Genomic DNA, 26536 nt, shown 5'->3' with positions numbered 1-26536 from the left:
ACAGTACCAGGGACCTGGCAGGGTAAGAGGAACAAACCCAGTAAACGTGTCAGCTCCACAGCGGGTGTCCCAGTGCTGTGTCCACGTGCACAGTGAGTGTCCCAGTGCTGTGTGTCCACATGCACAGTGGGTGTCCCAGTGCTGTGTGTCCACGTGCACAGTGGGTGTCCCAGTGCTGTGTCCACGTGCACAGTGAGTGTCCCAGTGCTGTGTCCACGTGCACAGTGAGTGTCCCAGTTCTGTGTGTCCACGTGCACAGTGGGTGTCCCAGTGCTGTGTCCACGTGCACAGTGAGTGTCCCAGTGCTGTGTCCACGTGCACAGTGAGTGTCCCAGTGCTGTGTCCACGTGCACAGTGGGTGTCCCAGTGCTGTGTCCACATGCACAGTGGGTGTCCCAGTGCTGTGTGTCCACGTGCACAGTGGGTGTCCCAGTGCTGTGTGTCCACGTGCACAGTGGGTGTCCCAGTGCTGTGTGTCCACGTGCACAGTGGGTGTCCCAGTGCTGTGTGTCCACGTGCACAGTGAGTGTCCCAGTGCTGTGTGTCCACGTCCACGTGCACAGTGAGTGTCCCAGTGCTGTGTGTCCACGTGCACAGTGAGTGTCCCAGTGCTGTGTGTCCACGTGCACAGTGAGTGTCCCAGTGCTGTGTCCACGTGCACAGTGAGTGTCCCAGTGCTGTGTCCACGTGCACAGTGGGTGTCCCAGTGCTGTGTGTCCACGTGCACAGTGGGTGTCCCAGTGCTGTGTGTCCACGTGCACAGTGAGTGTCCCAGTGCTGTGTGTCCACGTGCACAGTGAGTGTCCCAGTGCTGTGTGTCCACGTGCACAGTGGGTGTCCCAGTGCTGTGTGTCCACGTGCACAGTGGGTGTCCCAGTGCTGTATGTCCACGTCCACGTGCACAGTGAGTGTCCCAGTGCTGTGTGTCCACGTGCACAGTGAGTGTCCCAGTGCTGTGTGTCCACGTGCACAGTGAGTGTCCCAGTGCTGTGTCTCCACGTGCACAGTGAGTGTCCCAGTGCTGTGTGTCCACGTGCACAGTGAGTGTCCCAGTGCTGTGTGTCCACGTGCACAGTGAGTGTCCCAGTGCTGTGTGTCCACGTCCACGTGCACAGTGAGTGTCCCAGTGCTGTGTGTCCACGTGCACAGTGGGTGTCCCAGTGCTGTGTCCACGTGCACAGTGAGTGTCCCAGTGCTGTGTGTCCACGTGCACAGTGAGTGTCCCAGTGCTGTGTCCACGTGCACAGTGAGTGTCCCAGTGCTGTGTGTCCACGTGCACAGTGAGTGTCCCAGTGCTGTGTGTCCACGTGCACAGTGGGTGTCCCAGTGCTGTGTGTCCACGTGCACAGTGAGTGTCCCAGTGCTGTGTGTCCACGTGCACAGTGGGTGTCCCAGTGCTGTGTCCACGTGCACAGTGAGTGTCCCAGTGCTGTGTCTCCACGTGCACAGTGGGTGTCCCAGTGCTGTGTGTCCACGTGCACAGTGAGTGTCCCAGTGCTGTGTGTCCACGTGCACAGTGAGTGTCCCAGTGCTGTGTGTCCACGTGCACAGTGAGTGTCCCAGTGCTGTGTGTCCACGTGCACAGTGAGTGTCCCAGTGCTGTGTGTCCACGTGCACAGTGAGTGTCCCAGTGCTGTGTCCACGTGCACAGTGAGTGTCCCAGTGCTGTGTCCACGTGCACAGTGGGTGTCCCAGTGCTGTGTGTCCATGTGCACAGTGAGTGTCCCAGTGCTGTGTGTCCACGTGCACAGTGGGTGTCCCAGTGCTGTGTCCACGTGCACAGTGAGTGTCCCAGTGCTGTGTGTCCACGTGCACAGTGAGTGTCCCAGTGCTGTGTGTCCACGTGCACAGTGAGTGTCCCAGTGCTGTGTGTCCATGTCCACGTGCACAGTGAGTGTCCCAGTGCTGTGTCCACGTGCACAGTGGGTGTCCCAGTGCTGTGTGTCCACGTGCACAGTGGGTGTCCCAGTGCTGTGTGTCCACGTGCACAGTGGGTGTCCCAGTGCTGTGTGTCCACGTGCACAGTGAGTGTCCCAGTGCTGTGTGTCCACGTGCACAGTGGGTGTCCCAGTGCTGTGTGTCCACGTGCACAGTGGGTGTCCCAGTGCTGTGTGTCCACGTGCACAGTGAGTGTCCCAGTGCTGTGTATCCACGTGCACAGTGGGTGTCCCAGTGCTGTGTGTCCACGTGCACAGTGGGTGTCCCAGTGCTGTGTCCACGTGCACAGTGTGTGTCCCAGTGCTGTGTGTCCACGTGCACAGTGAGTGTCCCAGTGCTGTGTCCACGTGCACAGTGAGTGTCCCAGTGCTGTGTGTCCACGTGCACAGTGGGTGTCCCAGTGCTGTGTGTCCACGTGCACAGTGGGTGTCCCAGTGCTGTGTCCACGTGCACAGTGGGTGTCCCAGTGCTGTGTCCATGTGCACAGTGGGTGTTGCTACTGTCACACCTCCGTTAGCTGCCTGACTGGGTGCTGCCCTGCTGTCGTCCTCGGCTCCCCAGGAGCTGTCATCTCAGAGTGGGCGGGGCCTAGGAGGGTCTCGGTACACAGGCGCGAGCGTGCCGTCAGTCACAGATGAGTACAGCTGGGCGCTGGGGGTGAACGTCTTGGAGGAGCCCCGTGGCTAAGTCGCCTGTGTCTCACATCCGAGCACCAGATCCGACTCCTGCCCCAGCTTCGGGGGCCCGGGAATGTAGCGCAGACGCGGGAGGCAGCGGTGATGGCCCAAGCGACTGGGTCTCTGCTGCCCACACGGGAGCCCTGGACGGAGCTCCGGGTCCTGGCCCCCGCTCCGGCCGCTGCAGGCACTGGGGTGTGGCGTGGTGGTTGGAAGTGGCTTGTCTTTCCCTCTCACTCTTAACTGTCAACCTGCACGCGCCTGCCCAGTGGTGGCCCCTTTGCTTTTACCTGCTCTCATTATGATTTTGCTAAAGTCCCACATTCTGAATTAGTTTAGAAATTATTTTCCCTCAAACTCTGTGAGCATTTTTAAAAGAGAGTTATTTATTTGAAGGCAGAGTCGCAGAGAGAGAGAGAGAGAGAGAGGTCTTCCATCGCTGGGTCACTGCCCAGTGACCGCAGAGGCTGGGCCTGGGCCAGGCTGAAGCCAGGGGCTCCACACGGCGATGCATGGAGGGAGCAGCCGTGACTTACACAGGGGAGAAATTTCCACGCAGAAGGATCGGCAGTGGGGGGCTGCAGGGGGAGACCAAGCCCTGGCGGAGAGGCCTTGGTCACGCGGAACGTTCCGGCCACGCCGGGAGCTTGGATCTCGGGCACCGGGCCCGTGGCGGTGGCCTGGTGTGGTCTGGCGCCTGGAAAGAAGGCGCCTGCACGGGTGTGGGCATGCAGGGCCCTGTGTCCCCCGGCGGAGCCGACAGGCGGGGGCCAGGAGCAGGAGCAGGCAGGTGTGGGGGTGTTTCGGTGGCAAAGCCACAGGACCTGCGGAGGTCTGGATGCGAGAGTGACCCCAGGTTTGGGGCTGGCGCCCCACTTCCCGAGATGGGAGAAGACTCTGAGGGCCGTCTGGGGCGCGAAAGCTGAGATGTTTGTCAGGCATCCGATGGGGGGCGGGCAGGAGACTGCGGGGTGACGAGTGTGGAGTTGAGGGAGGAGGCGGACATCTGCGGACCCTCGGGGAGGCCGTGGGAAGCCGCGGGCGGCGTGAGCTCATGGAGTCGAAGGAGGCGGAAGAGAGGACAGATCCCCGGGGACGACAGCCAGCCAGCGGCCGGGAGGAAGGGAGGAGGGGAGGACGAGGACGGGAGCAGTGTTTCCAGGAGCCTGGAGCGGCCGGCAGCCAGGCACAGGAAGACAGGGGCGAGTCCGCGCTGGCCGTGCGAGAGCCCCTCAGTGCAGCCCCAGGGCCCAGTCCCAGGGAGCCAGGGAGCCAGTGGGAGGGAGAGAGGGGGAGGAGAGTGGAGGCGGGACCATGGCCCCTAGGGCAAGAGCGATGGTGGATCTGCCTGTATCGCTGGTTGTGTGAGACGAGACCATTGGAGCAGGTTTCCACGCTGAGGAGAGGGGCCCAAGTGAGAGCCGTGCTGCCCCCTGCGGACCGAGGTGGCACCTGCAGGGACAGGTGCGCCCGAGGGTGCACAGCAGGTGGAAGGCAGCTTTAAGCTGACCCTGAATACCTTCCCCGGGCAGGAGCAGCCCGTGTGGGCTGGGAAGAGACGCTGATGGTTTCAGGAGAAAGAGGCACAGTGAACAGAACAGGTCACTCCGGGGTGGGCGAGCGAGCTGGCCACGGAAGCTCGTGGCGTTGTCGGACATCAGCTGTGACTCATGGGAAAATGCAGTTCAAGCCGGGTCTTATCGGGCGAGAGCCGGGGAAGGGAGCTGGGAGTCTCCCGAGGCAGTGGTTGGGTTACAAAGCGTAGGCAGGAGTCCGAGGTCAGAGCGAGGACGCGGTGTGGTCCCAGGCGGACAGCACTGTGCCCATCCCCCCACGGGAACTGGCTCCCTGTGCTTCGGGAGCCGGGCAGAGACTGGCAGGCGCCAGAGCCTGTGGGCGGGAGGGGTGTAGATGTGGAGGAGGCACGAGGCCCCCGGCCGGGGCAGCTCTCAGACACCTGCCCCAGTGCCGAGGCTTTGAGGCAACAGCGTTGCAGGTGGCTTCCCAAGGGCGCTGGGTCCCACGCCGAGCCCCTGTTCTGCTCGCCGCCCTCCGTGGGGCCCGGGAAGCGTGGGGGTTGGGCTTGGTCTCATTCCCTCTGTGAGATCAAACGCGCACCAGAGGAGCAGAGCCGCGTGGGAGGGGACTGGATGCAGAGAACACATCTGTGCTCCACTCCAGGAAGTTGGTGGTTTTTTTTTTTTTTTTTTTTTTGACAGAGTTAGACAGTGAGAGACAGAGAGAAAGGTCTTCCTTCCGTTGGTTCACCCCCCAAATGGCTGCAACAGCCGGAACTATGCCGATCCGAAGCCAGGAGCCAGGTGCTTCTCCTGGTCTCCCATGGGGTGCAGGGCCCAAGGACCTGGGCCATCCTCCACTGCACTCCCGGGCCACAGCAGAGAGCTGGCCTGGAAGAGCAGCAACCGGGACTAGAACCCGGTGCCCATATGGGATGCCGGCACCACAGGCGGAGGATTAACCAAGTGAGCTGTGGCGCCGGCCCCAAGACAAGGAAGTTGGTTTTGACAAGGGGAGGCCTCGGAACGGGCGACACAGGGCAGGCGTTTGGCCCGTGGTGAAGCTGCCGCTTGGGACGCCTGCACCCCATGTCAGGGCGCCTGGCCCGAGTCCCGGCTCTGCTCCTGATCCGGCCTCCTGCTCCTACATCCTGGGAGCCAGCAGGTAAAGGGTCCCCGCCACCCTCAGGGGAGAGCCGGAGTGAGCTCTGGGCTCCCGACTTCAGCCTGGCTCAGCCCGGGCTGCTGCAGGCATTTGAGGAGTGAATTGGCACATAGGGGATCTCTCCCTGTCTCCCTGTCTCCCTTTCTGTCTCCCTCTCTCTCCCTCTCTCCCTCTCTCCCTGTCTGTCTTCCTGTCTCCCTGTCTCCCTCTCACTCCCTCTCTCCCTCTCTCCCTGTCTCTCTCCCTCTCTCCCTGTCTCCCTCTCTCCCTCTCTCTCTCTCCCTCTCTCCCTGTCTCCCTCTCTCCCTGTCTCACCCTCTCCCTGTCTGTCTCCCTGTCTCCCTGTCTGTCTCCCTCTCTCCCTCTCTCCCTGTCTCTCTCCCTGTCTCCCTCTCTCCCTGTCTCCCTCTCTCCCTCTCTTCCCTCTCTCCCTGTCTCCCTGTCTCTCTCCCTCTCCTCCTCTCTCCCTGTGTCCCTCTCCCCCTCCCCTCCTCTCCCCCTCTCCCCGTGAGTGTTTGGAAGCTGTTACAGCAGCTCAGGCGTGGGTGAGGCCCTGGTGAGGGCGGCTGCAGACCACAGTGCTGGGATCCAACCCCAGGGGCAGTGTCTCAGGTCCTTTCCGGGCGTGGTTGGGCTGGGTGAGCAGCCGAGGACCCGGCCCCGCTGCCAGCGCTGGTGGCTGCCCAGGCCCAGCCCTGGTGTGGGGCAGTGAGGTGCTGAAGGGCCCAGCTCGGCCAGCTCTGTGACCCTGGGAACTTGCTGGAGCCTCTGTTTCCTGTGTCCAGAGGAGACAGAGCCCCGGGTATGTGTGGGGTTGATGCGGCTGCACAGACGCCACGGGTGTGGGGACAGGGCCCCTGTAAAACAGCGTCATCCCTGTCCCTACACCGCAAAGCCAACCAGGGGCCAGCGACGCCTTCCGCATGACAGGGAGGGTCCATGGACACGGTCTCCATAACAACCATCATCCTGCTCCTACACCAGGAGACCAACCAGGGCCAGCGACACCTCCCACATCCATGGACACGGTCTCCATAACAACCATCATCCCTGTCCCTACACCAGGAGACCAACCAGGGGCAGCGACACCTCCCACATCCATGGACACGGTCTCCATAACAACCATCATCCCTGTCCCTACACCAGGAGACCAACCAGGGCCAGCGACACCTCCCACATCCATGGACACGGTCTCCATAACAACCATCATCCCTGTCCCTACACCAGGAGACCAACCAGGGCCAGCGACACCTCCCACGTCCATGGACACGGTCTCCATAACAACCATCATCCCTGTCCCTACACCAGGAGACCAACCAGGGCCAGCGACACCTCCCACGTCCATGGACACGGTCTCCATACAACCATCATCCCTGTCCCTACACCAGGAGACCAACCAGGGGCAGCGACACCTCCCACGTCCATGGACACGGTCTCCATACAACCATCATCCCTGTCCCTACACCAGGAGACCAACCAGGGGCAGCGACACCTCCCACGTCCATGGACACGGTCTCCATAACAACCACCATCCTGTCCCTACACCAGGAGACCAACCAGGGGCAGCGACATCTCCCACATCCATGGACACGGTCTCCATACAATAGCCGTGGTCACTGTCCCTACACCAGGAGACCAACCAGGGCCAGCAACGCCTCCCACGTGGTGACAGGTTTTGAGCGCTGGGGTCAGCCATGAGCCCACCCAGAAGCCGGGAACCTCAGCCAAGCCATGTCCCCTCCCCTGAGAGTCTCGGCTCAGACCCCTCCCACTGTTTCCTGTTTTCCTCCGGCTCAGTGGCAGAAGCCAGGTGCACGTGGCTTTTGGGAGCCGGCCCCGTGTGGTGCTCTGGGGCCCTGGTCTGGCGAGTGTGCAGCCTCCCGTGTTTGATAGAAGCCGGCTCTGGCTGACATGCTAGTGCCACTCGGGCCGTGGAGACCGGCAGCGTAACTGGAACTCACGGCTCCCCGCGGCCCAAGGCCCGAGCAGGGAGGGCTGGCCAGCTCCTCCGGCCTCCACTCATTCCTCACGCTCTTTCTCTTAAAGACCGCGTGCTGATGCTGCAGGGAACCGACAGGGCGCTGGGTGGAGCAGACAGAGGGCCTTGGCTGTGGGCGCCCCGCAAGTCTGCTGGGGTCAGGGGAGAGGTCACTCACAGGCCTGCCCCCGTGTGGCCTGCGACCCCTGCCTCGCTGCCCCTGGAATGGCACCCCCTTTGCTCAGAGGTGAGAGTGGACGCCCGGACTCTGACATCTCCGGGAAGGCTGGGGTGCCCAGGCCAGGGCCTCTGCCAGTCTCAGCAGGATGGCGAAGGCTTGCTGGGCTGCCCGGCGGCGCCCGAGCACCCCTGCTTCCCAGGAGGCCATGTGTCCCCGTCTGGTGCCCGCTGCCCGCGTGCACTGGCCCAGTGTTCCAGGTCACTTCCCCATCTCAGCGTGGTGCCGTCGCCTGGGGTGGGGCTGGGATGAGGGAGGCACCGGCAGCAGCGGCACATCTCCTGGAAAGCCCTGTGGCCTTGGCGAACCCCACGGTCAAGGTGCAATGTCCTCTCCTGCACCTGGACGGAGGTGGACGCTGGGGACAGGACCGGCCACCCTGGGAGTTCACGACGCCCGCGTTTCCAACCGCCCTTTTCCACCCTTTTTTTATTATTATTTTTTTTGACAGACAGAGTGGATAGTAAGAGAGAGAGACAGAGAGAAAGGTCTTCCTTTGCCGTTGGTTCACCCTCCAATGGCCGCCACGGCTGGCGCGCTGCGGCCGGTGCACCACGCTGATCCGATCGATGGCAGGAGCCAGGTGCTTCTCCTGGTCTCCCATGGGGTGCCGGGCCCAAGCACCTGGGCCATCCTCCACTGCACTCCCTGGCCACAGCAGAGAGCTGGCCTGGAAGAGGAGCAACCGGGACAGAATCCGGTGCCCCGACCGGGACTAGAACCCGGTGTGCCGGCGCCGCTAGGTGGAGGATTAGCCTAGTGAGCCGCGGCGCCGGCCTCCACCCTTTAAAGTAGGCACTCGGCCCACATGGCCGCTGAGCAACTCCGGTATCGGGGAAGATGCACCCTCCCACCAGGGGCCTCCCCGTGGCTCTGTCCTGTGGCCTGCGGCTCCCCTTGCCTGGCTGGGATCAAAGCAGCCCCAGACTGACAATTCTGGATGCGTAGACAGCGCGTCTCAGGAAAACCCTGGCCTGCCTCCAGTTCTCATTACAGGCCTGGTGGGGGCAGTCCCTGAGAGTCCGCAGGTGCCCCCAAATCTGCAGACGCTCGAGCCCCTTGTATAGCCCCATGTGGCGTGGCACGTGGCCGGCACCGTCCCACGTCCTTGCAGTCGGCTCTGAATGTGACGCGGGGCCGTGCGAACGGTTTAGGCTGCGTCGCTGGCGCTGGGGAGCGAGGACAAGAACAGCCTGCGCGTCCGCAGCACAGACCCCGCTCCCCTCAAAGGCTGCTCCGTCCCCTGCGCGGGGGCAGCCATGAGGGCGGAGCATGCTGGAGGCACCGGCTCCCCTGCTCCCCGGGGATGCTTGCGTGCAGGCCCTGCTGGTGTGACCGTTGTCCTGACGTGACTGTGCAGGAGCGGGCTTACGAATCCCCTAACCCTGCCAGGCTTTCCCCAGCCCAAGGTCAGCATCCCGCTCCAGAGCCCTCCCCCTGGCCCACCACCCTCTCCCCCACACGCTCGTACGTGGGGCGAACACAGAGCCGGGCCTGAGCGGGGCTCCCGGGGCAGTGCCCCGACCCCGACTCCTGCCTCGGACCCGCGGCTCACGAGCGCCCTGCGTCTTGTCTTGCAGTTGACGGCCCTCCGATGGAGCCCTCCCAGTTCGTGTCCGTTGTCCCCAGACACCCAGACAAGATGGGATTTGATGAGGTAGGCCTGGGGTGTGGGGGCGGAGCAGGGGGCACGCGTGTGCGCAGCTGGCCCGTGAGCCTGAGCACGCGTCTGGGAGCCGCGAGGGCACCGAGGTCCTGGGGAAAGGCCGGGGTTCGGCTCCGTCTCGCTCCCTCGGCTCCGGGGGGAGGTTCATGGTCGAGAGCATTCATCGGCCGGTCGGAGAGGGTGCTGTTCGGTTGTGAACCTGCGCTCGGCGCTTCCCACGAGCGGACTTTGCTGCGGTTGTTGTCGAGGCCGGGGGAGCCGGCAGCCCTGGGCTGGATGCCGCAAGGGGGCGCGGGTGGAGGCCGTGCCGGGGCTCTGGGTTGGCCGTCTGTCACCCACAGGGAGGGCCGGGGCAGAGCTGAGAGCACCGAGAATGGGGGAAACGGAAGCTGCTTGCAAACCCGGGCCTCCCCGCAGGCCGGGACGGGTGCGTGTGCGTGTGCGTGTGCACGTGTGTGCGTGAGATGGACTGTAACGGTGGAGGGGCCGGAGCAGGAATGCACGGAGCTGCCGTCCTGGTCGCAGGCTCCCTGGGTCCATGGCAGGGGCAGGACGCAGCGCCCTGGCACCTGGAGGTCCTGAAGCCGGCGCTGGCACCCTGCGCCTGAGCGAGAACCCTCCCGGGGACCGGGGGTGCACCCCGGCAGGCCGGCGCTCCGTGCCGCGGCGTGGCCCTGGAAGAGGCCCTGCCGTGTGTACTGACACCCACCCGGCCCCCACATAGCTGCAGGAATCGGGGTTCCTTCTGTGGCGTGGGCGGGGACAGACTTCCGGGTGACTAAGGGTCTTCGGGAACATTCAGCAGGAGAGAGCTCTCGGCTCTGGCCCCAGGAGGAGAGCAAATCACACGGCAGAACCAGGGCCTTCCTGTCCCAGCCTTGTCCGGGAGGACGCGGTGTGGGGCCTGGGCCCCTCCTGGGCCCCGTGGAAGATGCTGGCTCCGGGCGGGGACGCCGGCCCGGGCGGTGCTTCCTCAAGCCTGGGTGAGCATCTGTCTGCGCACAGCACAGCGACACTGGGCCACGTCTGGCTGTGCCGTCCCCTCTCTGTCCCCGAGGGCCGTGCGGCCGCGGTTGTTAGCACACGCAGCCTGGCGGGGGCGGGGACTGCTCTGTGGGTCCCTGAGGTCTCGCACATGGCTGCTCTCCGGGCTGTGTCTGAGTGTGTGTGGTTTGATTTGGCTTGGTTCTCCCCGAGTGACCCCAGGTGGCCCCAGGGCTACCCTGCAGGGAATGAGGACACGCCCCTTCCGTCCCCTGGGAGAGGGAGGGTGGATGTGGCCCTGGAGGAGAGGGAGGGTGGACGTGGCCCTAGGGAAGGTGGACGTGGCCCTGGAGGAGCGGGAGGGTGGGCGTGGCCCCGGAGGAGAGGGAGGGAGGACGTGGCCCCGGAGGAGCGGGAGGGAGGACGTGGCCCCGGAGGAGCGGGAGGGTGGACGTGGCCCCGGAGGAGCGGGAGGGTGGACGTGGCCCCGGAGGAGCGGGAGGGTGGACGTGGCCCCGGAGGAGCGGGAGGGTGGACGTGGCCCCGGAGGAGCGGGAGGGTGGACGTGGCCCTGGAGGAGCAGGAGGGTGGACGTGGCCCCATGCTACGGTTCTGAGCACGCAGGGAGAGCCGACCCCGCCCAGGTCTGCAAACAAGGAAGTCACCAGGCCGAAGGCCAGTAGTCCCCTCAGCGATCACATTAACAAAACGAGTATCCAGCTGGGTCAACAGCGGTGTGACAGAACCACCAGGCCCTCAGCACTGCCTGGTGCCCCAGAGGACGCTGAGGTACTCAGCACTCAGCACTGCCTACTGCCCAGTCACAGGACTTCTGTGGGGTACTCAGCACTCAGCACTGCCTGCCACCCAGTCACAGGACTTCTGCGACAGCACCTCCTGCTCCCCTGTCACTTCTTTGTGCAGGATTTAAAATCCAGTAGAAGTGAGTTTTCATCATGGTAGCCAAGACCCTCGTAAAACAGGGAATCCACGCATGGCCCCAGATGTGTGGCCCGGTGTGGCTGAGTGCCGGGCTGGTGATGGGAGCGCACCCTTGAGTCTGGCCACAGTGGGTGCAGTCTTGGGTCCCACAAGACGAGCTGGTTGAACTCCTTTTTGGCTGGGGGGGAATCGGCCGCAGACACCGGCTGTGCGCCTGCCTCCCACGTTCCCCGCTGGGCAGACGGGAGGACTCAGTCGCCCACCTGGCTCGGGGCTTCTGACATCGCCATGCCGGGCAGCCGAGCTTGGGGGCCTGGGTTCACCCCCAGAACCAGCGTGCTGCTGCTTGCGGCCAGAGCCCATGGAGAGGCCCGGGCTTGCCCGTGGCGGCCGCGGCACCGGGCCTGGGGGACACCCGGGTACGGCCAGCACGGGCTGCCACGTGGTGGCCTCATGGCACAGGCAGGGCAGCCGGCAGGAACTCGGGGCCCAGCCTTCCTGGGGCAGTGGGGTGCACCTGCTGTGGGCCTGCACACGCCAGCAGGTATCCGACGTGCACAGGAAGCCTCTGGCCCACCCCTTCTTCGCCAAGGGCAGGACCCCTGTCCCTTGACTTCTCTGGGGAACGTCCCTGCCTGCCTGGGAGGCGGGGCCTCGGGCAAGCCGACGGCTGCAGCTGCCACCCTGGCACTTGGGTTTGGCACCTCTGACCCTGTGACATCCAGCCGGTGGACGTAGGTTACGCTGACCCCGATGGGTAACACGCGGGAGCCGGGGCTGCTGTCACCCCAGTTTTACGGAGGCGGAAGCTGAGGCGCAGGGACTGGCCAGGGCAGTCGGCGGCATCGGGGCTCCGTGCACCGCTGACTTCCGCCATTTCCCAAGCTGCCTCCTGCCGCCCGTGTTGTGTGTGGGGTTAGTTCACCTTTGGCCTCTTGGAGCGCCAGGGCCCTGCCCCTCCTCCACGCCGGCGCGGGCCTGGAGTGACCGCTCCTCTCCTCTCCCTCCCGGCTAGATCTTCATGATCAACCTCAAGCGCAGGCAGGACAGGCGGGGCCGGATGCTGCGCACGCTGTACGAGCAGGAGATCGAGGTCCAGGTGGTGGAGGCCGTGGACGGGAAGTGAGTGGCGCCCCCTGCAGGTGCGGGGAAGCGGGCGTGGCGTGTCTCCGCGACCACGGTCAGTCCTGGGTGGGCCTGAAGACGCGTGGGCCACACTTTGAGAGATTTATTTATTTAGAAGTCAGTTACGGAGACAGAGAGGTCTTCCGTCCTCTGGTTCACTCCCCAAAGGGCCGCGCAGCCAGCCGGGAGCCAGGACCGCCATCCGGTTCTCCCACAGGGTGGCAGAGCCCGAGCGCTCGGGCCGCCTTTCACTGCTTTCCCAAGCTCAACAGCAGGGAGCTGGATGGGGCGTGGAGGAGCTGGGATGCGAACAGGCGCTCCTGTGGGATGTGGTGTCACGTTTGGTGGCTCACCCTGCTGCCCCACAGCCACGCTTCTACTACAGCCACGGGCCACAGGCGGTGGCATCTACGCTGGTTCCCCACGCAGAGTGGGCCCGAGGTCCACTCAGCAGCCGGGGGGGGGGGGTCTCTGGCCGTCCTTGCTCTGGGTGCTATTGCCTCGTCTCCAGGGTCCTGCAGCGTGCTGTGCCGGAGCCTGGCTTGGGCCGGTGTGAAACTCCGGCAACCTGCGGAGAATGAAGGGGAACCCGTGCCGAGGTCTCTGCAGGCTGTGGGTGAGGCGCCCGTGCCGACCTTGGCAACCACTTTCCCGGAACAAGGCAGGAAAGTGCTGGCCGCCGGTCCGACTCCCCCTGTGGATTCTGTGGTCGCTGTTTGGTTCTGCTTGCTTGGCGCTGCCATCCGGCACCCTGAAGTGCTTCGGAGGATAGATTTTTATAAGGCACGGGTGTCCGTGGCCAGTGTTCACGTGGGACCTGAGTGGCTTCGCTTCCGTGGGCACACGGCCAGCCGGGGTGACAGACACGGCTGCACAGTCCCGGTGTCTCCCTCAGAGAATCCAGCAGCGGTGCCGAGAGCATGCCGATTCCCTTCCAGACGCGGGGACTGGCTCGGGCTCTCCATAAAGGAGCCTCAAGGTGGCGCTTGTGTGGGGGTGGCCCTGTTAAGTTCGTCTCGAACACGGCCGGGGCTAAAATTACCCTGGGGAAATTAGTTTTTTGGAAATAAAGTTTAAGTCCTGCAGCCTGTTCTGGGCCGTGGCAGCCGTGGCACTGGCTCAGGTGGCCCCCAGAGCCCCACCCCACCCACAGACGTGGCCCCCAGGACACCCTGTGTGCGTCCCAGACCCACGTCCCTGACCAGGGATGGAATTCGCGTCTCCTCCCAGCTCCTGCACCCCCCACTTCTGTGATGGCGCCCACGGAAGCACAAAAGTCTCTCTTTCGTCGTCAGGAAACCCAGTTTAGCTCTGGTGCCTGCTGGTTGTGCCTGGGGTGTCGTATCTCAGGCTCCTTCGTCACGGCCAAAGTCACAGCACCCACCCCCGGGCTCGCTCCGAGAGCCCTGTGGTTTCGTCTCTTACTCCGGTCTCTGAGCCGTGGTCCTGTCGGGGTAGGGGTCCCGTTGTCCTGCGTCACGTGTGGAGAGGACTGTTCCGGGCTGGTTGTCGTCTCGCCCTTGACCTAGACGTGGGCTTGGTTTCTGAGCTCTGGACTGCGCTCGGCTGCTCTGTCCGGCCCATGCCGGGGCCTTCTGGGCTGCAGGGAGGCGCGTTACTCCTGTGCAGTGTTTTCCCCGCGCTGCTCCCTTGCGTTTCCATACGGGTTTTAGGATCCGCCAGCGAATCCGCACGCGCAGCCGCTGGAGTCCGCCTGTGCATCCTCGGCCGGGCCTGGCTCGGCAGCTTCTCCCTGGAGTGCGGCGGCTGCGCCTGGCAGGCCGTGTGCTTCGCCGTTCTGCAGGTGTCCGTCAGGCCCGGTGTCACGGCGCTGCCCTCGTTCTGTCCCTTGTCAAGCGTCCGTCATTTGCTTCTTCTCCTTGTGAAGACTTCCGATTTCTGATCACAGGGTGACTCTAAATCTTCATTGTTTTGAATGCTGTTTCCCTGCTTTTCAGTGTAAAGTCTCGCGTGAATTTGTTCACTGACGTCAGTACTAGTGCATCTCCCTGTCACTGCCCACGTGGACTGTGCGCTGACATCAGTACTAGCGTGTCTCCCTGTCACTGCCCACGTGGACTGTGCGCTGACCTCAGTACTCACGCGTCTCCCTGTCACTGCCCACGTGGACTGTGCACTAATGTCAGTACTCACGCATCTCCCTGTCACTGTCCACATGGACTGTGCACTGACGTCAGTACTCACGCGTCTCCCTGTCACTGCCCACATGGACTGTGCACTAATGTCAGTACTCACGCGTCTCCCTGTCACTGCCCACGTGGACTGTGCACTGACGTCAGTACTCACACGTCTCCCTGTCACTGCCCACGTGGACTGTGCACTAATGTCAGTACTCACACATCTCCCTGTCAGTGCTCCTGTGGACTGTGCACTGACGTCAGTACTCACGCGTCTCCCTGTCACTGCCCACATGGACTGTGCACTGACATCAGTACTCACGCGTCTCCCTGTCACTGCCCACGTGGACTGTGCACTGACATCAGTACTCACGCGTCTCCCTGTCACTGCCCACGTGGACTGTGCACTGACATCAGTACTCACGCGTCTCCCTGTCACTGCCCACGTGGACTGTGCACTGACGTCAGTACTCACGCGTCTCCCTGTCACTGCCCACGTGGACTGTGCACTGACGTCAGTACTCACGCGTCTCCCTGACACTGTCCACATGGACTGTGCACTGACATCAGTACTCACGCATCTCCTTGTCACTGTCCACATGGACTGTGCACTGACGTCAGTACTCACGCGTCTCCCTGTCACTGCCCACGTGGACTGTGCACTGACCTCAGTACTCACACGTCTCCCTGTCAGTGCTCCCGTGGACTGTGTGCTGACGTCAGTGTTTGCGAGTTTCCCGGTTCCCCTTGCCATGGGTTTTCATGTACTCCGTGGGTGCCCATCCCGTGCAAGATTCCCGTCCTCTCAGGTGTACTGAGGCTGATACTGTCTGGTCGTTTTGGTTCAACAACAGTCTTTGCTGGTGCATGTTCCGGCTGTACCTGAAGAACGTTTTCTGCGGATGTTGTCAGGCCCAGTCATGGCGCTGCCCGGCTCTCCCTCCTCGTCCTCCCGCTGCCCACCTGTCTGTCGCATGTTCAAAGTGACATTGGTGTCTCCCACTGTGCCATTGCATTGTCTTCTTCCCTTCTCAGTTCCGCCAGCTTTTGCTTCATGTTTTGGGGGTTGTGTTGTTACTGGTGTGTGTGTGTTCATGTGTGTGTGTGTGCCTGTTTTCAATTAACTTTATACACATATGATGAACTCTATGTTAAGTAAAGAGTTCAACAAGTAGTATGGGGAAAAAACGGTTCCTCAGTAGTTGAGACCTGGGCTGTTCAAAATCGTTGCTTCTCAAAGCGTCAGTTTCACTTCTGCAGATTGCCTTTTCTCACCACGGGTCAGGGAGAACATTGGTGTTTGTCCTTTGGGACTGGCTTATTTCACTAAGTCTGTTCTCAAGTTTCAACCATTTTGTTGCAAATGACAGGATTTCATTTTTTTTACTGCTGTGCAGTACTCCATGGCGTGCATATCCCATAATTATCCTGTTGTGCCTGAGCGAATGCACGCAGAGGAACACCACACATTCATAAAACCTGATGGTCCCTGATTGCTGGCAGTGGAGCTCCTGTCCTAAAGAACTCTCGACCCCAAACCCAAAGCAACAGGGTTTATAGAGGTGAAAACCACAAAAACGGGAGGGGAATACATGGTTACCGGGGTCAAGCTAACCTAAAGCCTATGTGAAATTAGTATCAATTATAATCTTAACAATACCAGTTACAGTCTTAGCTACTTTATAATCTTGACATTAATCTGTGTTTTGACCTAAATCATATGTAGGACAAATTACAATCCTATCATTAACCCAGGTACAACCTCTCTGCTTTTAAGTGAGCGATCATGTCAGGGGGTCTATGCTTTACCGAGTGTGACGTAGGGGACTGCATCGTCCGTGTTAGGTCATAGTTTCAGACCAGAGTCTCACGGTGGGGAGTGTGTTCTCAAGATGGAGTCTCGGCCAGCGCCGTGGCTCACTAGGCTAATCCTCCACCTGCAGCGCTGGCACCCCAGGTTCTAGTCCCAGCTAGGGTGCTGAATTCTGTCCCGGTTGCTTCTCTTCCAGGCCAGCTCTCTGCTGTGGCCCAGGAAGGCAATGGAGGATGGCCCAGGTCCTTAGGCCCTGCACCCACGTGGGAGACCAGGAGGAAGCACCTGGCTCCTGGCTTCGGATTGGCACAGCACACTGGCCGTAGCAGCCATTTGGGGGGTGAACCAATGGAAGGAAGACTTTTAAAAAAATAAAAATAAATAAAAAGATGGAGCCTCGAGTGCTCTAAAATGGAGTCCTTACTGTCAAGGTGTGAGTTCAATCCAGTCTTCAGCTGACAGGCACTTCGGTTGATTCCATGTCCTGGCTACTGTGAATTGAGCTGCAGTAAACATGGGGGTGCAGATAACTCTTCATATGCTGATTTCATTTCCCTCGGGTAAATTCCCAGGAGTGGGATGGCAGGGGCGTATGGCAGGTCTGTATTCAGGTTTCTGAGGTGTCTCCATACTGTCTTCCACACTGGCTTACCAGTATACATTCCCACCAACAGTGGATTAGGGAACCTTTCTCCCCACATCCTCACCAGCATTTGTTGTTTGTTGATTGCTGTATGAAAGCCATTCTAACTGGGGTGAGCTGAAACCTCATTGTGGTTTTGATTTGCATTTCTCTGATGGCTAGTGATTCTGAGGAATTCTTCATGTGTCTGTTGGTCTTTTGAAAAATGCCTGTTCAAGTCCTTTGCTCATTTCTTGACTGGATTGTTGATTTTTTGTTGAGTTTCTTGAGCTCTTTTTATATTCTGGTTATTAATCCTTTATCAGTTGCATAGTTTGCAGATAATTTCTTCCATTCTGCCAGCTGCCTCTTGACTTTGCTGAGTGTTTCTTTTGCAGTACAGAAGCTTTTCAATTTGATGCAATCCCATTTCTCAATTTTGGCTTTGACTGCCTGTGCCTCTGGGGTCTTTTCCAAGAACTCTTTGCCTGTGCCAGTGCCTTGCAGATTTTCCCCAGTGTTCTCCAAGAATTTGATGGTATCAGGTTATAGATTTAGGTCTTTAATCCAGTTTGAGTGGATTTTTGTGTAAGGTGTAAGGTGGGGTCTTGCTTCATGCTTCTGCATGTGGAAACCCAGTTTTCCCAGCACCATTTTGAAGAGACTGTCCTTGCTCCAGGGACTGGTTTAGCTCCTTTGTCGAAGGTCAGTTGGTTGTAGATGCATGGATTGGCTTTTTTGAGTTTCTATTCTGTTCCGTTGTCTGTTTTTTTAGTCTCTGTTTCATCTATCTATTTTTGTCCCAGTGCTAGGCTGTTTTGATTACAACTGCCCTGTAGTGTGTCTTGAAATCTGGTATTGTGATGCCTCCAGCTTTGTTTTTGTTGTACAAGATTGCTTTAGCTATTCGGGGTCTCCTGTGTTTCCATATGAATTTCAGCATTGTTTTTTTTCTAGATCTGAGCAGAATGTCTTTGATATTTTGAGTGGTATCTCACTGAATCTATAAATTGCTTTCAGGAGAATGGACATTTTGATGATATTAGTTCTTCCAATCCATGAACTTGGAAGATTTTTCCTATTTTTTGTTTCTTCTTCTATTTCTTTCATTAATATTTTGTAATTCTCATCGTAGAGATCTTTCACGTCCTTGGATAAGTTTATTCCAAGGTATTGGATTGTTTTTGTGGCTATTGTAAATGGGGTTGATCTTAGGAGTTCTTTCTCAGCCGTGGCATTGCCTGTGTATACAAAGGCTGTTGATTTTTGTGCATTGATTTTATACCTGCTACTTTGCTAAACTCTTCTATGAGTTCCAGTAGTCTCTTGGTAGAGTTTTTGGATCCCCTACATATAGAGTCATGTCAGCTGCAAGCAGGGATAGATTCGCCCATTTTTGCTGCGTGGGTTCTCTGTGATGTGTCCTCTGCTGCTCTGGGGACTCATCTCTGTTCCTTGCTCCTGCTCTGGCCTGGGGTCTAGGTCAGGGGAGACGCACAGGAGCAGGGGCCTCTGCTCGCTCCTGCCACTGTCCTTGTCACAGAGCGCGTGGGTCGGCGGCGTTTGCCCTGGTGCTGCAGCAGCTGACTAGGGTGCCCGCGTCCCCTTCAGAGCACCTGGGTTTGCTACCTGGCCTCAGCTCCTGCCTCCTGAGACCCCGGGAGCCAGTGGCAATGGCCCAGGTCCCGGGACCCCTGCCACACACAGACTCGGAGCGAGTTTACAGATCCTGGCTTTGGCCAGGCTCAGTCCCAGCTGTTGGGGCATTTGGGGAGTGAACCAGTGGATAGAAGACCTCTCTCCCTCTCCCTCTCCCCTTTCTCCCTCCCTCCCCCCACTCTCCGTCCCCTTCTCTCCCTTCCTCCCCCTCTCTCCCTCTCCCCTCCCTCCCTTCCTCTCTCCCTCCCCCCTCTCTCCCTTCCTCTCTCCCTCCCTGTCTCCCTCCCTCTCTCCCTTCCTGTCTCCCTCCCTCTTCCTCCTTCCCTCTCCCTCCCTCTCCCTCCCTCTCCCTCCCACTCTCTCTCTCCCCCTCTCTCCCTCTCTCCCACTCCCTCTCTCTCCCCCTCCTTCCCTTCCTCCCTCCCTTCCTCTCTCCCTCCCTCCCTTCCTCTCTCCCTCCCTCTTCCTCCCTCCCTCTCCCTCCCTCTCTCTCTCTCCCCCTCTCTCCCTCTCTTTCTCTCCCCCTCTCTCCCTCTCTCTCTCTCCCTCTCTCTCCCTTTCAAATAAGTGAAATTTTGAAAAAGAAGGAATCCAGGAGGCCCCAGAAGTCTTTCTCTGTGCAGAGGCTCTGGGAGACAGTGCTCCCTCCACCTCTCTCCTCTGCCGGGGACCCTTGCCCTGCTGACTCCCCCACCCCCTCTGCAGGGCTCTCAACACCAGCCAGCTGAAGGCCCTCCACATCGAGATGCTGCCCGGGTACCGCGACCCCTACTCGTCCCGGCCCCTGACCAGGGGCGAGATCGGCTGCTTCCTCAGCCACTACTCCGTCTGGAAGGAGGTGAGCAGGGCCGGGTGGGCTGCGTGGCTCTGCGGGGTGGGGTGGGGGAGCGGGCTCTGCCGGGACAGCCACACGGGGAGGGGGTCCAGGAGCGCCATCTACGCAGCAGGTCAGCAAGCGCCTTCATCGGGGAAGGAGCCGCGTGGGGGTGGGGCGGCCCTGCCACCCAGCAGAAGTTACTGCGAAGCCGGGAGGTTGCAGAGGCAGAGCCAGGCCCTGGGCTCCCGTCTCTTGGACCAGGGCACTGGTGGGGGTGGCGCTGGAGTGTGGGGCTCCCGGCCATGGCTGCTCCCTCAGCAAAGAGGCCCAGAGCCGGGGCCCAGAAGGCCTCCTCTCCTACCACGCGGGCAGTGTCTGGCACAGGTGCACCGCGACACGCACGGAACACGCTTCACAAACCCTGCTGTGCCCCCACCCTGCCCTTCACCACAGCATCCAGGGACCCACCCCTCTCCCTTCTCCTCGAGAGTGGAGCTGTGTGGCTCACGTGTGTGTATGGCATGTGTGTGGCATGCATGTGTGTGGGGTGTGCAGTGTATATATGGAACTTGTGTGTGGCATGTATGTGTACTGTGTGGCATGTTCATGTTGCCATGTACATATGTGTATTGCATATGGCATGTGTGTTGTGTGTGGCATGTGTGCGGTGTATGTATGTGCCATGTGTGTGCACTCGACATTACCATTGGGGTTTGGCCATGATGCTGGTCACGTGTGTCCTCACTGTCCGTGCCCCTGATGGGCAGGTGCACCAAGGGCAGTGTAGGACAGCAGCGAATGCCCCGTTGTGCTGACCTGGCGAGAGTGGGTTCGGGGTGCCCCGCGGGGTCCAGCACGGATGCCGTCACAGGTGATGGACCGCGAGGCGGGTTCGGGGTGTCCCGCGGGGTCCAGCACGGATGCCGTCACAGGTGATGGACCGCGAGGCGGGTTCGGGGTGTCCCGCGGGGTCCAGCACGGATGCCGTCACAGGTGATGGACCGCGAGGTGGGTTCGGGGTGTCCCGCGGGGTCCAGCACGGATGCTGTCACAGGTGATGGACCGCGAGGCGGGTTCGGGGTGTCCCGCGGGGTCCAGCACGGATGCCGTCACAGGTGATGGACCGCGAGGCGGGTTCGGGGTGTCCCGCGGGGTCCAGCACGGATGCCGTCACAGGTGATGGACCGCGAGGCGGGTTCGGGGTGTCCCGCGGGCTCCAGCACGGATGCCGTCACAGGTGATGGACCGCGAGCTGCGGAAGGCGCTGGTCATTGAGGACGACGTGCGGTTCGAGCACCAGTTCAAGAGGAAGCTGATGCAGCTGATGGCCGACGTCGAGCGGGCACAGCTGGACTGGGAGCTGATGTGAGTGACAGCGCCACGACCCCGGCTGCCGCCTCCGCCGTCCGGTGTCCCCCGGGCAGGGGAAGTGGGGTGCCCGCAGCCTCTGGGGACCGTCTTGTCTCCAGCATGAGCAACCCTGGGGGCTCCTTTAAGAGGCGGGTGTGGGTGACAGAGCGAAGTGGTCCTGAGAAAGAGACGGCGGACATGAGGGAGTGAGGCAGGGGTCCCGTGGTGCCCTGGGACTCAGGGGACAGCACCCACCCCCGGGGAGTGAGGCAGGGGTCCCGTGGTGCCCACTGGGGGCTCGGGAACGGCACCCACCCCCGGGGAGTGAGGCAGGGGTCCCGTGGTGCCCTGGGGACTCAGGGGACAGCACCCACCCCCGGGGAGTGAGGCAGGGGTCCCGTGGTGCCCACTGGGGGCTCGGGTGACAGCACCCACCCCTGGGGAGTGAGGCAGGTGTCCCGTGGTGCCCTGGGGACTCGGGGGACAGCACCCGCCCCTGGGGAGTGAGGCAGGTGTCCCGTGGTGCCCACTGGGGGCTCGGGTGACAGCACCCACCCGTGGTGCCCGCTGGGGCCTCGGGGGACAGCACCCGCCCCTGGGGAGTGAGGCAGGTGTCCCGTGGTGCCCACTGGGGGCTCGGGGCACAGCACCCACCCCTGGGGAGTGAGGCAGGTGTCCCGTGGTGCCCTGCTGCGGACTGGGGGGGCTCAGGAAACAGTTCCTGCCCCTGGGGAGCGCGGCTGCAGGTCGGGTGGGCAGAGGGCCAGCGGGGCAGGAAGAGCAGCTTGCCAGGGCAGCACTGGTCCTGGCTGGTCGGGCCGAGCACCTGCCTCTCTCCAAAGCAAGGAGGCTGCTGGGCCCTGTTCATGTGTCAGCTGGGGGTCAAGGCCAATTCCATCAATGCAGACCCCGCCCCTCACGTGCCCAGGGGGACTGTGACGCTGGCCCTGGGAGGGACACGTGGGCACAGGAAACCCTAGCGTGGCTCCACCCACCCCTGCCACAGACCCAGAGGCTGTGCCGCCTGTCCGCCATTCCCCATGGTCAGAGCTGGGCTTGTGCAGCCCCCGGGGTCACTGGGCCCCGCCTCTGTGGCTCAGCCTGGGGCCCCGTCCACGTGGGGCTGGCCCGTGAGCTTCTTGTCCTGACGGGGGTACCCCGAAAGTGTCCTTCAAATCCCAGGTGGTCAGTCTGGTACCCAGTCTCCCAAATACGGCAGTTCCGAGTTTTCTCTCGCTTTCTGAGGTGCAGAGGAGGACGGAGGCGCACAGGCTGCCATGGTGGCCCACTGCATGTTCCAGGAAGAGGCGCTAGTGGGTGGGAAGCAGAAACGTGGCACGGGCCACACGGTGGCACTTCAGGTTTGCCAGTGAGCGCGGAGCAGCCTGCGAGCCGGCCTGCGCCTTCCTGTGAGCGCAGCTGGAAGTCCTCCCCGGGGGACCGGGCTCCAACCGCTCACCCGTGCCTCGGCTTCCCAGGCAGGCAGGCAGGCAGGCAGGCAGGCGCGGGGTGCCGCCGGCGGGAGCAGCGGGCGGAGCCGGTCCCGACGCCGCGCCCCAAGCCGGCTGCTTCCTCGCAGCTACATCGGCAGGAAGAGGATGCAGGTGCAGGAGCCGGAGCGGGCGGTGCCCTCGGTGGGCAACCTGGTGGAGGCCGACTACTCCTACTGGACCCTGGGCTACGCCCTCTCGCAGGAGGGGGCCCGGAAGCTGGTGGGGGCCGACCCCTTCGGGAAGATGCTGCCCGTGGACGAGTTCCTGCCCATCATGTACGACAAGCACCCCGTGTGAGTGTCCACCCGCGGGCCCCCACCCTGTACCAGCACCCGTGTGAGTCCCCACCCGCGGGCCCCCACCCTGTACCAGCACCCCGTGTGAGTCCCCACCCACGGCTCCTCCCACCCTGTACCAGCACCCGTGTGAGTCCCCACCTGCGGGCCCCCACCCTGTACCAGCACCCGTGTGAGTCCCCACCCACGGCTCCTCCCACCCTGTACCAGCACCCGTGTGAGTCCCCACCCGCGGGCCCCCCACCCTGTACCAGCACCCCGTGTGAGTCCCCACCCACGGCTCCTCCCACCCTGTACCAGCACCCGTGTGAGTCCCCACCCACGGCTCCTCCCACCCTGTACCAGCACCCGTGTGAGTGTCCACCCGCGGGCCCCCACCCTGTACCAGCACCCGTGTGAGTGTCCACCCGCGGGCCCCCACCCTGTACCAGCACCCGTGTGAGTGTCCACCCGCGGGCCCCCACCCTGTACCAGCACCCGTGTGAGTCCCCACCCACGGCTCCTCCCACCCTGTACCAGCACCCGTGTGAGTGTCCCCACCCGCGGGCCCCCCACCCTGTACCAGCACCCGTGTGAGTCCCCCACGCACGGCCCCCCACCCTGTACCAGCACCCGTGTGAGTCCCCACGCACGGCCCCCCACCCTGTACCAGCACCCATGTGAGTCCCCACGCACGACCTCCCCCACCCTATACCAGCACCGGTGTGAGTCCCCACGCACGGCCCCCCACCCTGTACCAGCACTGGTGTGAGTCCCCACGCAGGGCCCCCCACCCTGTACCAGCACCCGTGTGAGTCCCCACCTGCGGGCCCCCACCCTGTACCAGCACCCGTGTGAGTCCCCACGCACGGCCCCCCACCCTGTACCAGCACCCATGTGAGTCCCCACGCACGGCCCCCCACCCTGTACCAGCACCCGTGTGAGTCCCCACGCACGGCCCCCCATCCTGTACCAAAACCCGTGTGAGTCCCCACGCACGGCCCCCCACCCTGTACCAGCACCCGTGTGAGTCCCCACGCACGGCCCCCCACCCTGTACCAGCACCCGTGTGAGTCCCCACGCACGGCCCCCCACCCTGTACCAGCACCCGTGTGAGTCCCCACGCACAGCCCCCCACCCTGTACCAGCACCCGTGTGAGTCCCCACGCACGGCCCCCCACCCTGTACCAGCACCCGTGTGAGTCCCCACGCACGGCCCCCCACCCTGTACCAGCACCCGTGTGAGTCCCCACGCAGGGCCCCCCACCCTGTACCAGCACCCGTGTGAGTCCCCACGCACGGCCCCCCATCCTGTACCAGCACCCGTGTGAGTCCCCACGCACGGCCCCCCATCCTGTACCAGCACCCGTGTGAGTCCCCACGCACGGCCCCCCACCCTGTACCAGCACCCGTGTGAGTCCCCCACGCACGGGCCCTGCGGGTCCCTCCGACGGCGCCCACGTGAGCACCTGCCGCTGTGGGCCGGGGCCCTGAGCTCAGCCTGTTCGCGGAGCCTCTGTTTCCGGACGCGTGCCCGTCTCCTGATGCACTTTCCCTACCTGCGGCCAGGGAGGCCGCCCCGGAGGAGGGAAGAGGAGGCGGGGCTGACCCTGCTGGGCGGGGCTCCACCAGGAGGGCTTGCTGCTCCCCCACTAAGGGCATTGAGCAGAGCATCCTCCAGCCTGGCCGAGTGACCTGGCCCTGCTGCGCTCACGGTGTCCAAGGCAGGGGAGCAGGGGGTCCGGCCTCGCCGCCCAGGAGCGGTCGCGGACCCTGCGCTCACCCGGTGTGGTCATGGGTGGTGTCCCCATCAGGGTCTTGGGGGCAGAGCAGGCGGGCACCTCCATGGTGGGAGCTGTGCCCAGGCACCTACCAGGAGTGGCTCAGGCGCCAGTCAGCAACCCCCGTGAGGGCAGCAGGGCGCTGCTCCCACTGCTGGGGTCCCCTGGCCATTGCTGCGGCACAGGCCAAGGCCTCCTGCAGGCGGCCCACAGCCTGAGTCCCCCCACCCCCCCACCCCCCCACCCCCGGCTTCATGGCTGTGCTCTGGCCACCGCCCAGATCTGAGACGCGTGCGCTCACCAGCCAGGAGCACCCTGGGGTTTGCAGGAGGCACAGGAGGCCCATGGTGTCCACCCAGTGCACAGGGGGAGCCTGACCTCCCGCCCCGCCCCCGCCACCCCCGCCCTCCACCCCTGCCTGACCTCCCGCCCCCCCGCCCCCCACCCCTGCCTGACCTCCTGCCCCTGCCCCCTCCGCCCTGCCCCCCACCTGTCCCCAACCGCCCGGGGCCCTCTGCAGGTGTGTGGGGAAGCTGTCTGCCCGGGACGGTGGCCCCGCGCCGGCAGTGGGAGGACGCGGCCCGCCCCCTCTTCCAGGGCCGAGTACAAGGCGCACTACCAGTCCCGGGACCTGAAGGCCTTCTCCGCGGAGCCGCTGCTCATCCACCCCACGCACTACACGGGCCAGCCCGGGTACCTGAGCGACACCGAGACCTCGACCATCTGGGACAACGAGACAGTGGCCACCGACTGGGACAGGACCCATTCCTGGAAGTCCCGGAAGCAAGGGCGCATCCACGGCAGCGCCAAGAACTCGGAGGCGCTGCCGCCGCCCGCCTCCATGGGCACCGCGCCCTCGCGGGACGAGCTCTGAGGGCGCCCTGCCCGGTGGTCCTGCCTTCAGTGGCCAGAGCCCCGTGAGCAGAGTGCTCCCACGTGTGCTGGCGGGGAGGGGCCGGCCGAAGGGCGAGGTCACTGCCACCAGGCCTCGCCCAGCTGTCCCCTCTCTGAGCGGTGACGAAGCAGCAGCTGGCAGACGTGGCCTGAACACGCGTGCGGGAGTGCGCGCTGCCGGCACTGCGGTCACCTGGGGGAATCCTTCGCCAGCGTTGGCTGGGGGCGGGCCTGGGTCCGGCCCGGTCCCCGCAGGTGTCCGAGTCAGGGGCTATTTAGGAGAGACGTGATATGGTGGGGGGGTCCCTGTGGCCAGCAGCTGGGTCCCCCCCCCCCGGGATTATTTATTCTACAGCACGTGGGCAACGCTGCAGCTGCCAAGGCGCCCTGGGGTGTGGGCGGCGTGGACGCCCGGCCCTGCCCGACCGGGCAGAGGCTCCAGCCCTGGGGAGCCTTTCCCGAGAGCCCGCTCCCAGGCCCCCTCTCCGGAGGTCGCGTCCGGGGAACGCAGAGGGGCGCGGCGGCTTCCTCCTCCCGACAGGTGCAGGTGCCGGGTGTGGGCCAGGAGGAAGCCCCAGCTGGTTTCTGCGTCGTTTCTTAGTGCTTCCCTGTCAGCTGGTCTGACGGCCTGAGTTCTTAAGAGACCTTGGACTTGCTCCGGCCTCCCGCGGGCACTCGGGAGCGCAGCCTGCGTAGGGCCCGCCCGCCCGGGCTCGCCCTCGCCTCCCCTGGGGACAACTACTGGCCCGCGGGGGCTGTGTGAAAAATTAAAGAAAACTTTGCTCAACGCTGCCGGCCCTTGGTCCCTCGGGTGCGGGAGCGTGGACAGGGCCGAGGCCTCCGCGTGTGGGGTGGCGACCGGAAGCTGGAGGCGGGAACTGCGGGCTCCCGCTCTGGGTTTCTCACGGGACACCACGGCCGTTCTTTCGAGGGAGTTCCAGGCGTGATGCTGTCCTCCCGAAGTTTCCAGTAAGACGCTGGTGCCTGCAAAGTGAGACCGGTTCCTGCTGGCTGAGAGCCCTGGGCGACGCCGAAGTGCCAGTCTCTCCCGGAGCTGCTGCTCACCTGTTGATTGCAGCGCCAGCTCGCCCCCTGCTGGGCCCCTCGCCAAACGCTGGCCAGGCCGCAGCTCCGCCTCTGCCGTGTGGCAGAGGCCTGAGAACTCGCACCCTCTGCTGCTTCCTAGGCTGCGCAGTTGCAGGCGAGCCGGGACTCGAACCCAGGCCCTCCGGCTGTGCTTCTGAGGCTCTCGCCAGCCAGGCAATGCGGCTCCGTCACCGCCACAGCTCGGTGAGGACAGCAGGCCGGGGGGGGGGGGGGGAGGCGGGGGCCGGCTCTGCTCAGCTCCTTGGTCTGCCCCCAGCCATGCCCTCCTGGAGGTGGCCACATGTCATCCTGGCTCCTTCCCCGGGATCCGACTTCCAGATGCCGCGGGTGACCCTCGGTTCCCACGGGCGGCAAGGC

General features: G+C 63.0%; 1 protein-coding gene across 17 annotated transcripts in view; it reads left to right on the top strand.

Moving 5' to 3' along the window:
• The window catches only part of COLGALT2 (collagen beta(1-O)galactosyltransferase 2), an 81907-nt gene extending 56048 nt beyond the window's left edge, over positions 1-25859 (top strand). For 7 of the 17 annotated variants that reach the window (XM_070055007.2, XM_070055010.2, XM_089311971.1 and 4 more), the window contains 6 exons: positions 9094-9170; positions 12121-12227; positions 19168-19300; positions 20517-20644; positions 22209-22415; positions 24776-25859. In XM_070055007.2, the coding sequence (XP_069911108.2) occupies positions 9094-9170; positions 12121-12227; positions 19168-19300; positions 20517-20644; positions 22209-22415; positions 24776-25052 (929 nt within the window). In that variant the 3' untranslated portion in view covers positions 25053-25859. The other 10 variants (XM_089311970.1, XM_089311975.1, XR_016219431.1 and 7 more) reach the window with 9 other exon arrangements.
• The last annotated feature ends 677 nt before the right edge of the window (positions 25860-26536 follow it).

Source organism: Oryctolagus cuniculus, chromosome 13, assembly GCF_051225735.1.
Source record: "Oryctolagus cuniculus isolate XC-2025 breed Fujian yellow rabbit chromosome 13, ASM5122573v1, whole genome shotgun sequence".
NCBI classification, from domain to species: Eukaryota; Metazoa; Chordata; class Mammalia; order Lagomorpha; family Leporidae; genus Oryctolagus; species Oryctolagus cuniculus.
Note: the sequence above shows the minus strand (reverse complement) of the source record. Positions and strands in the feature narration are given on the sequence as shown.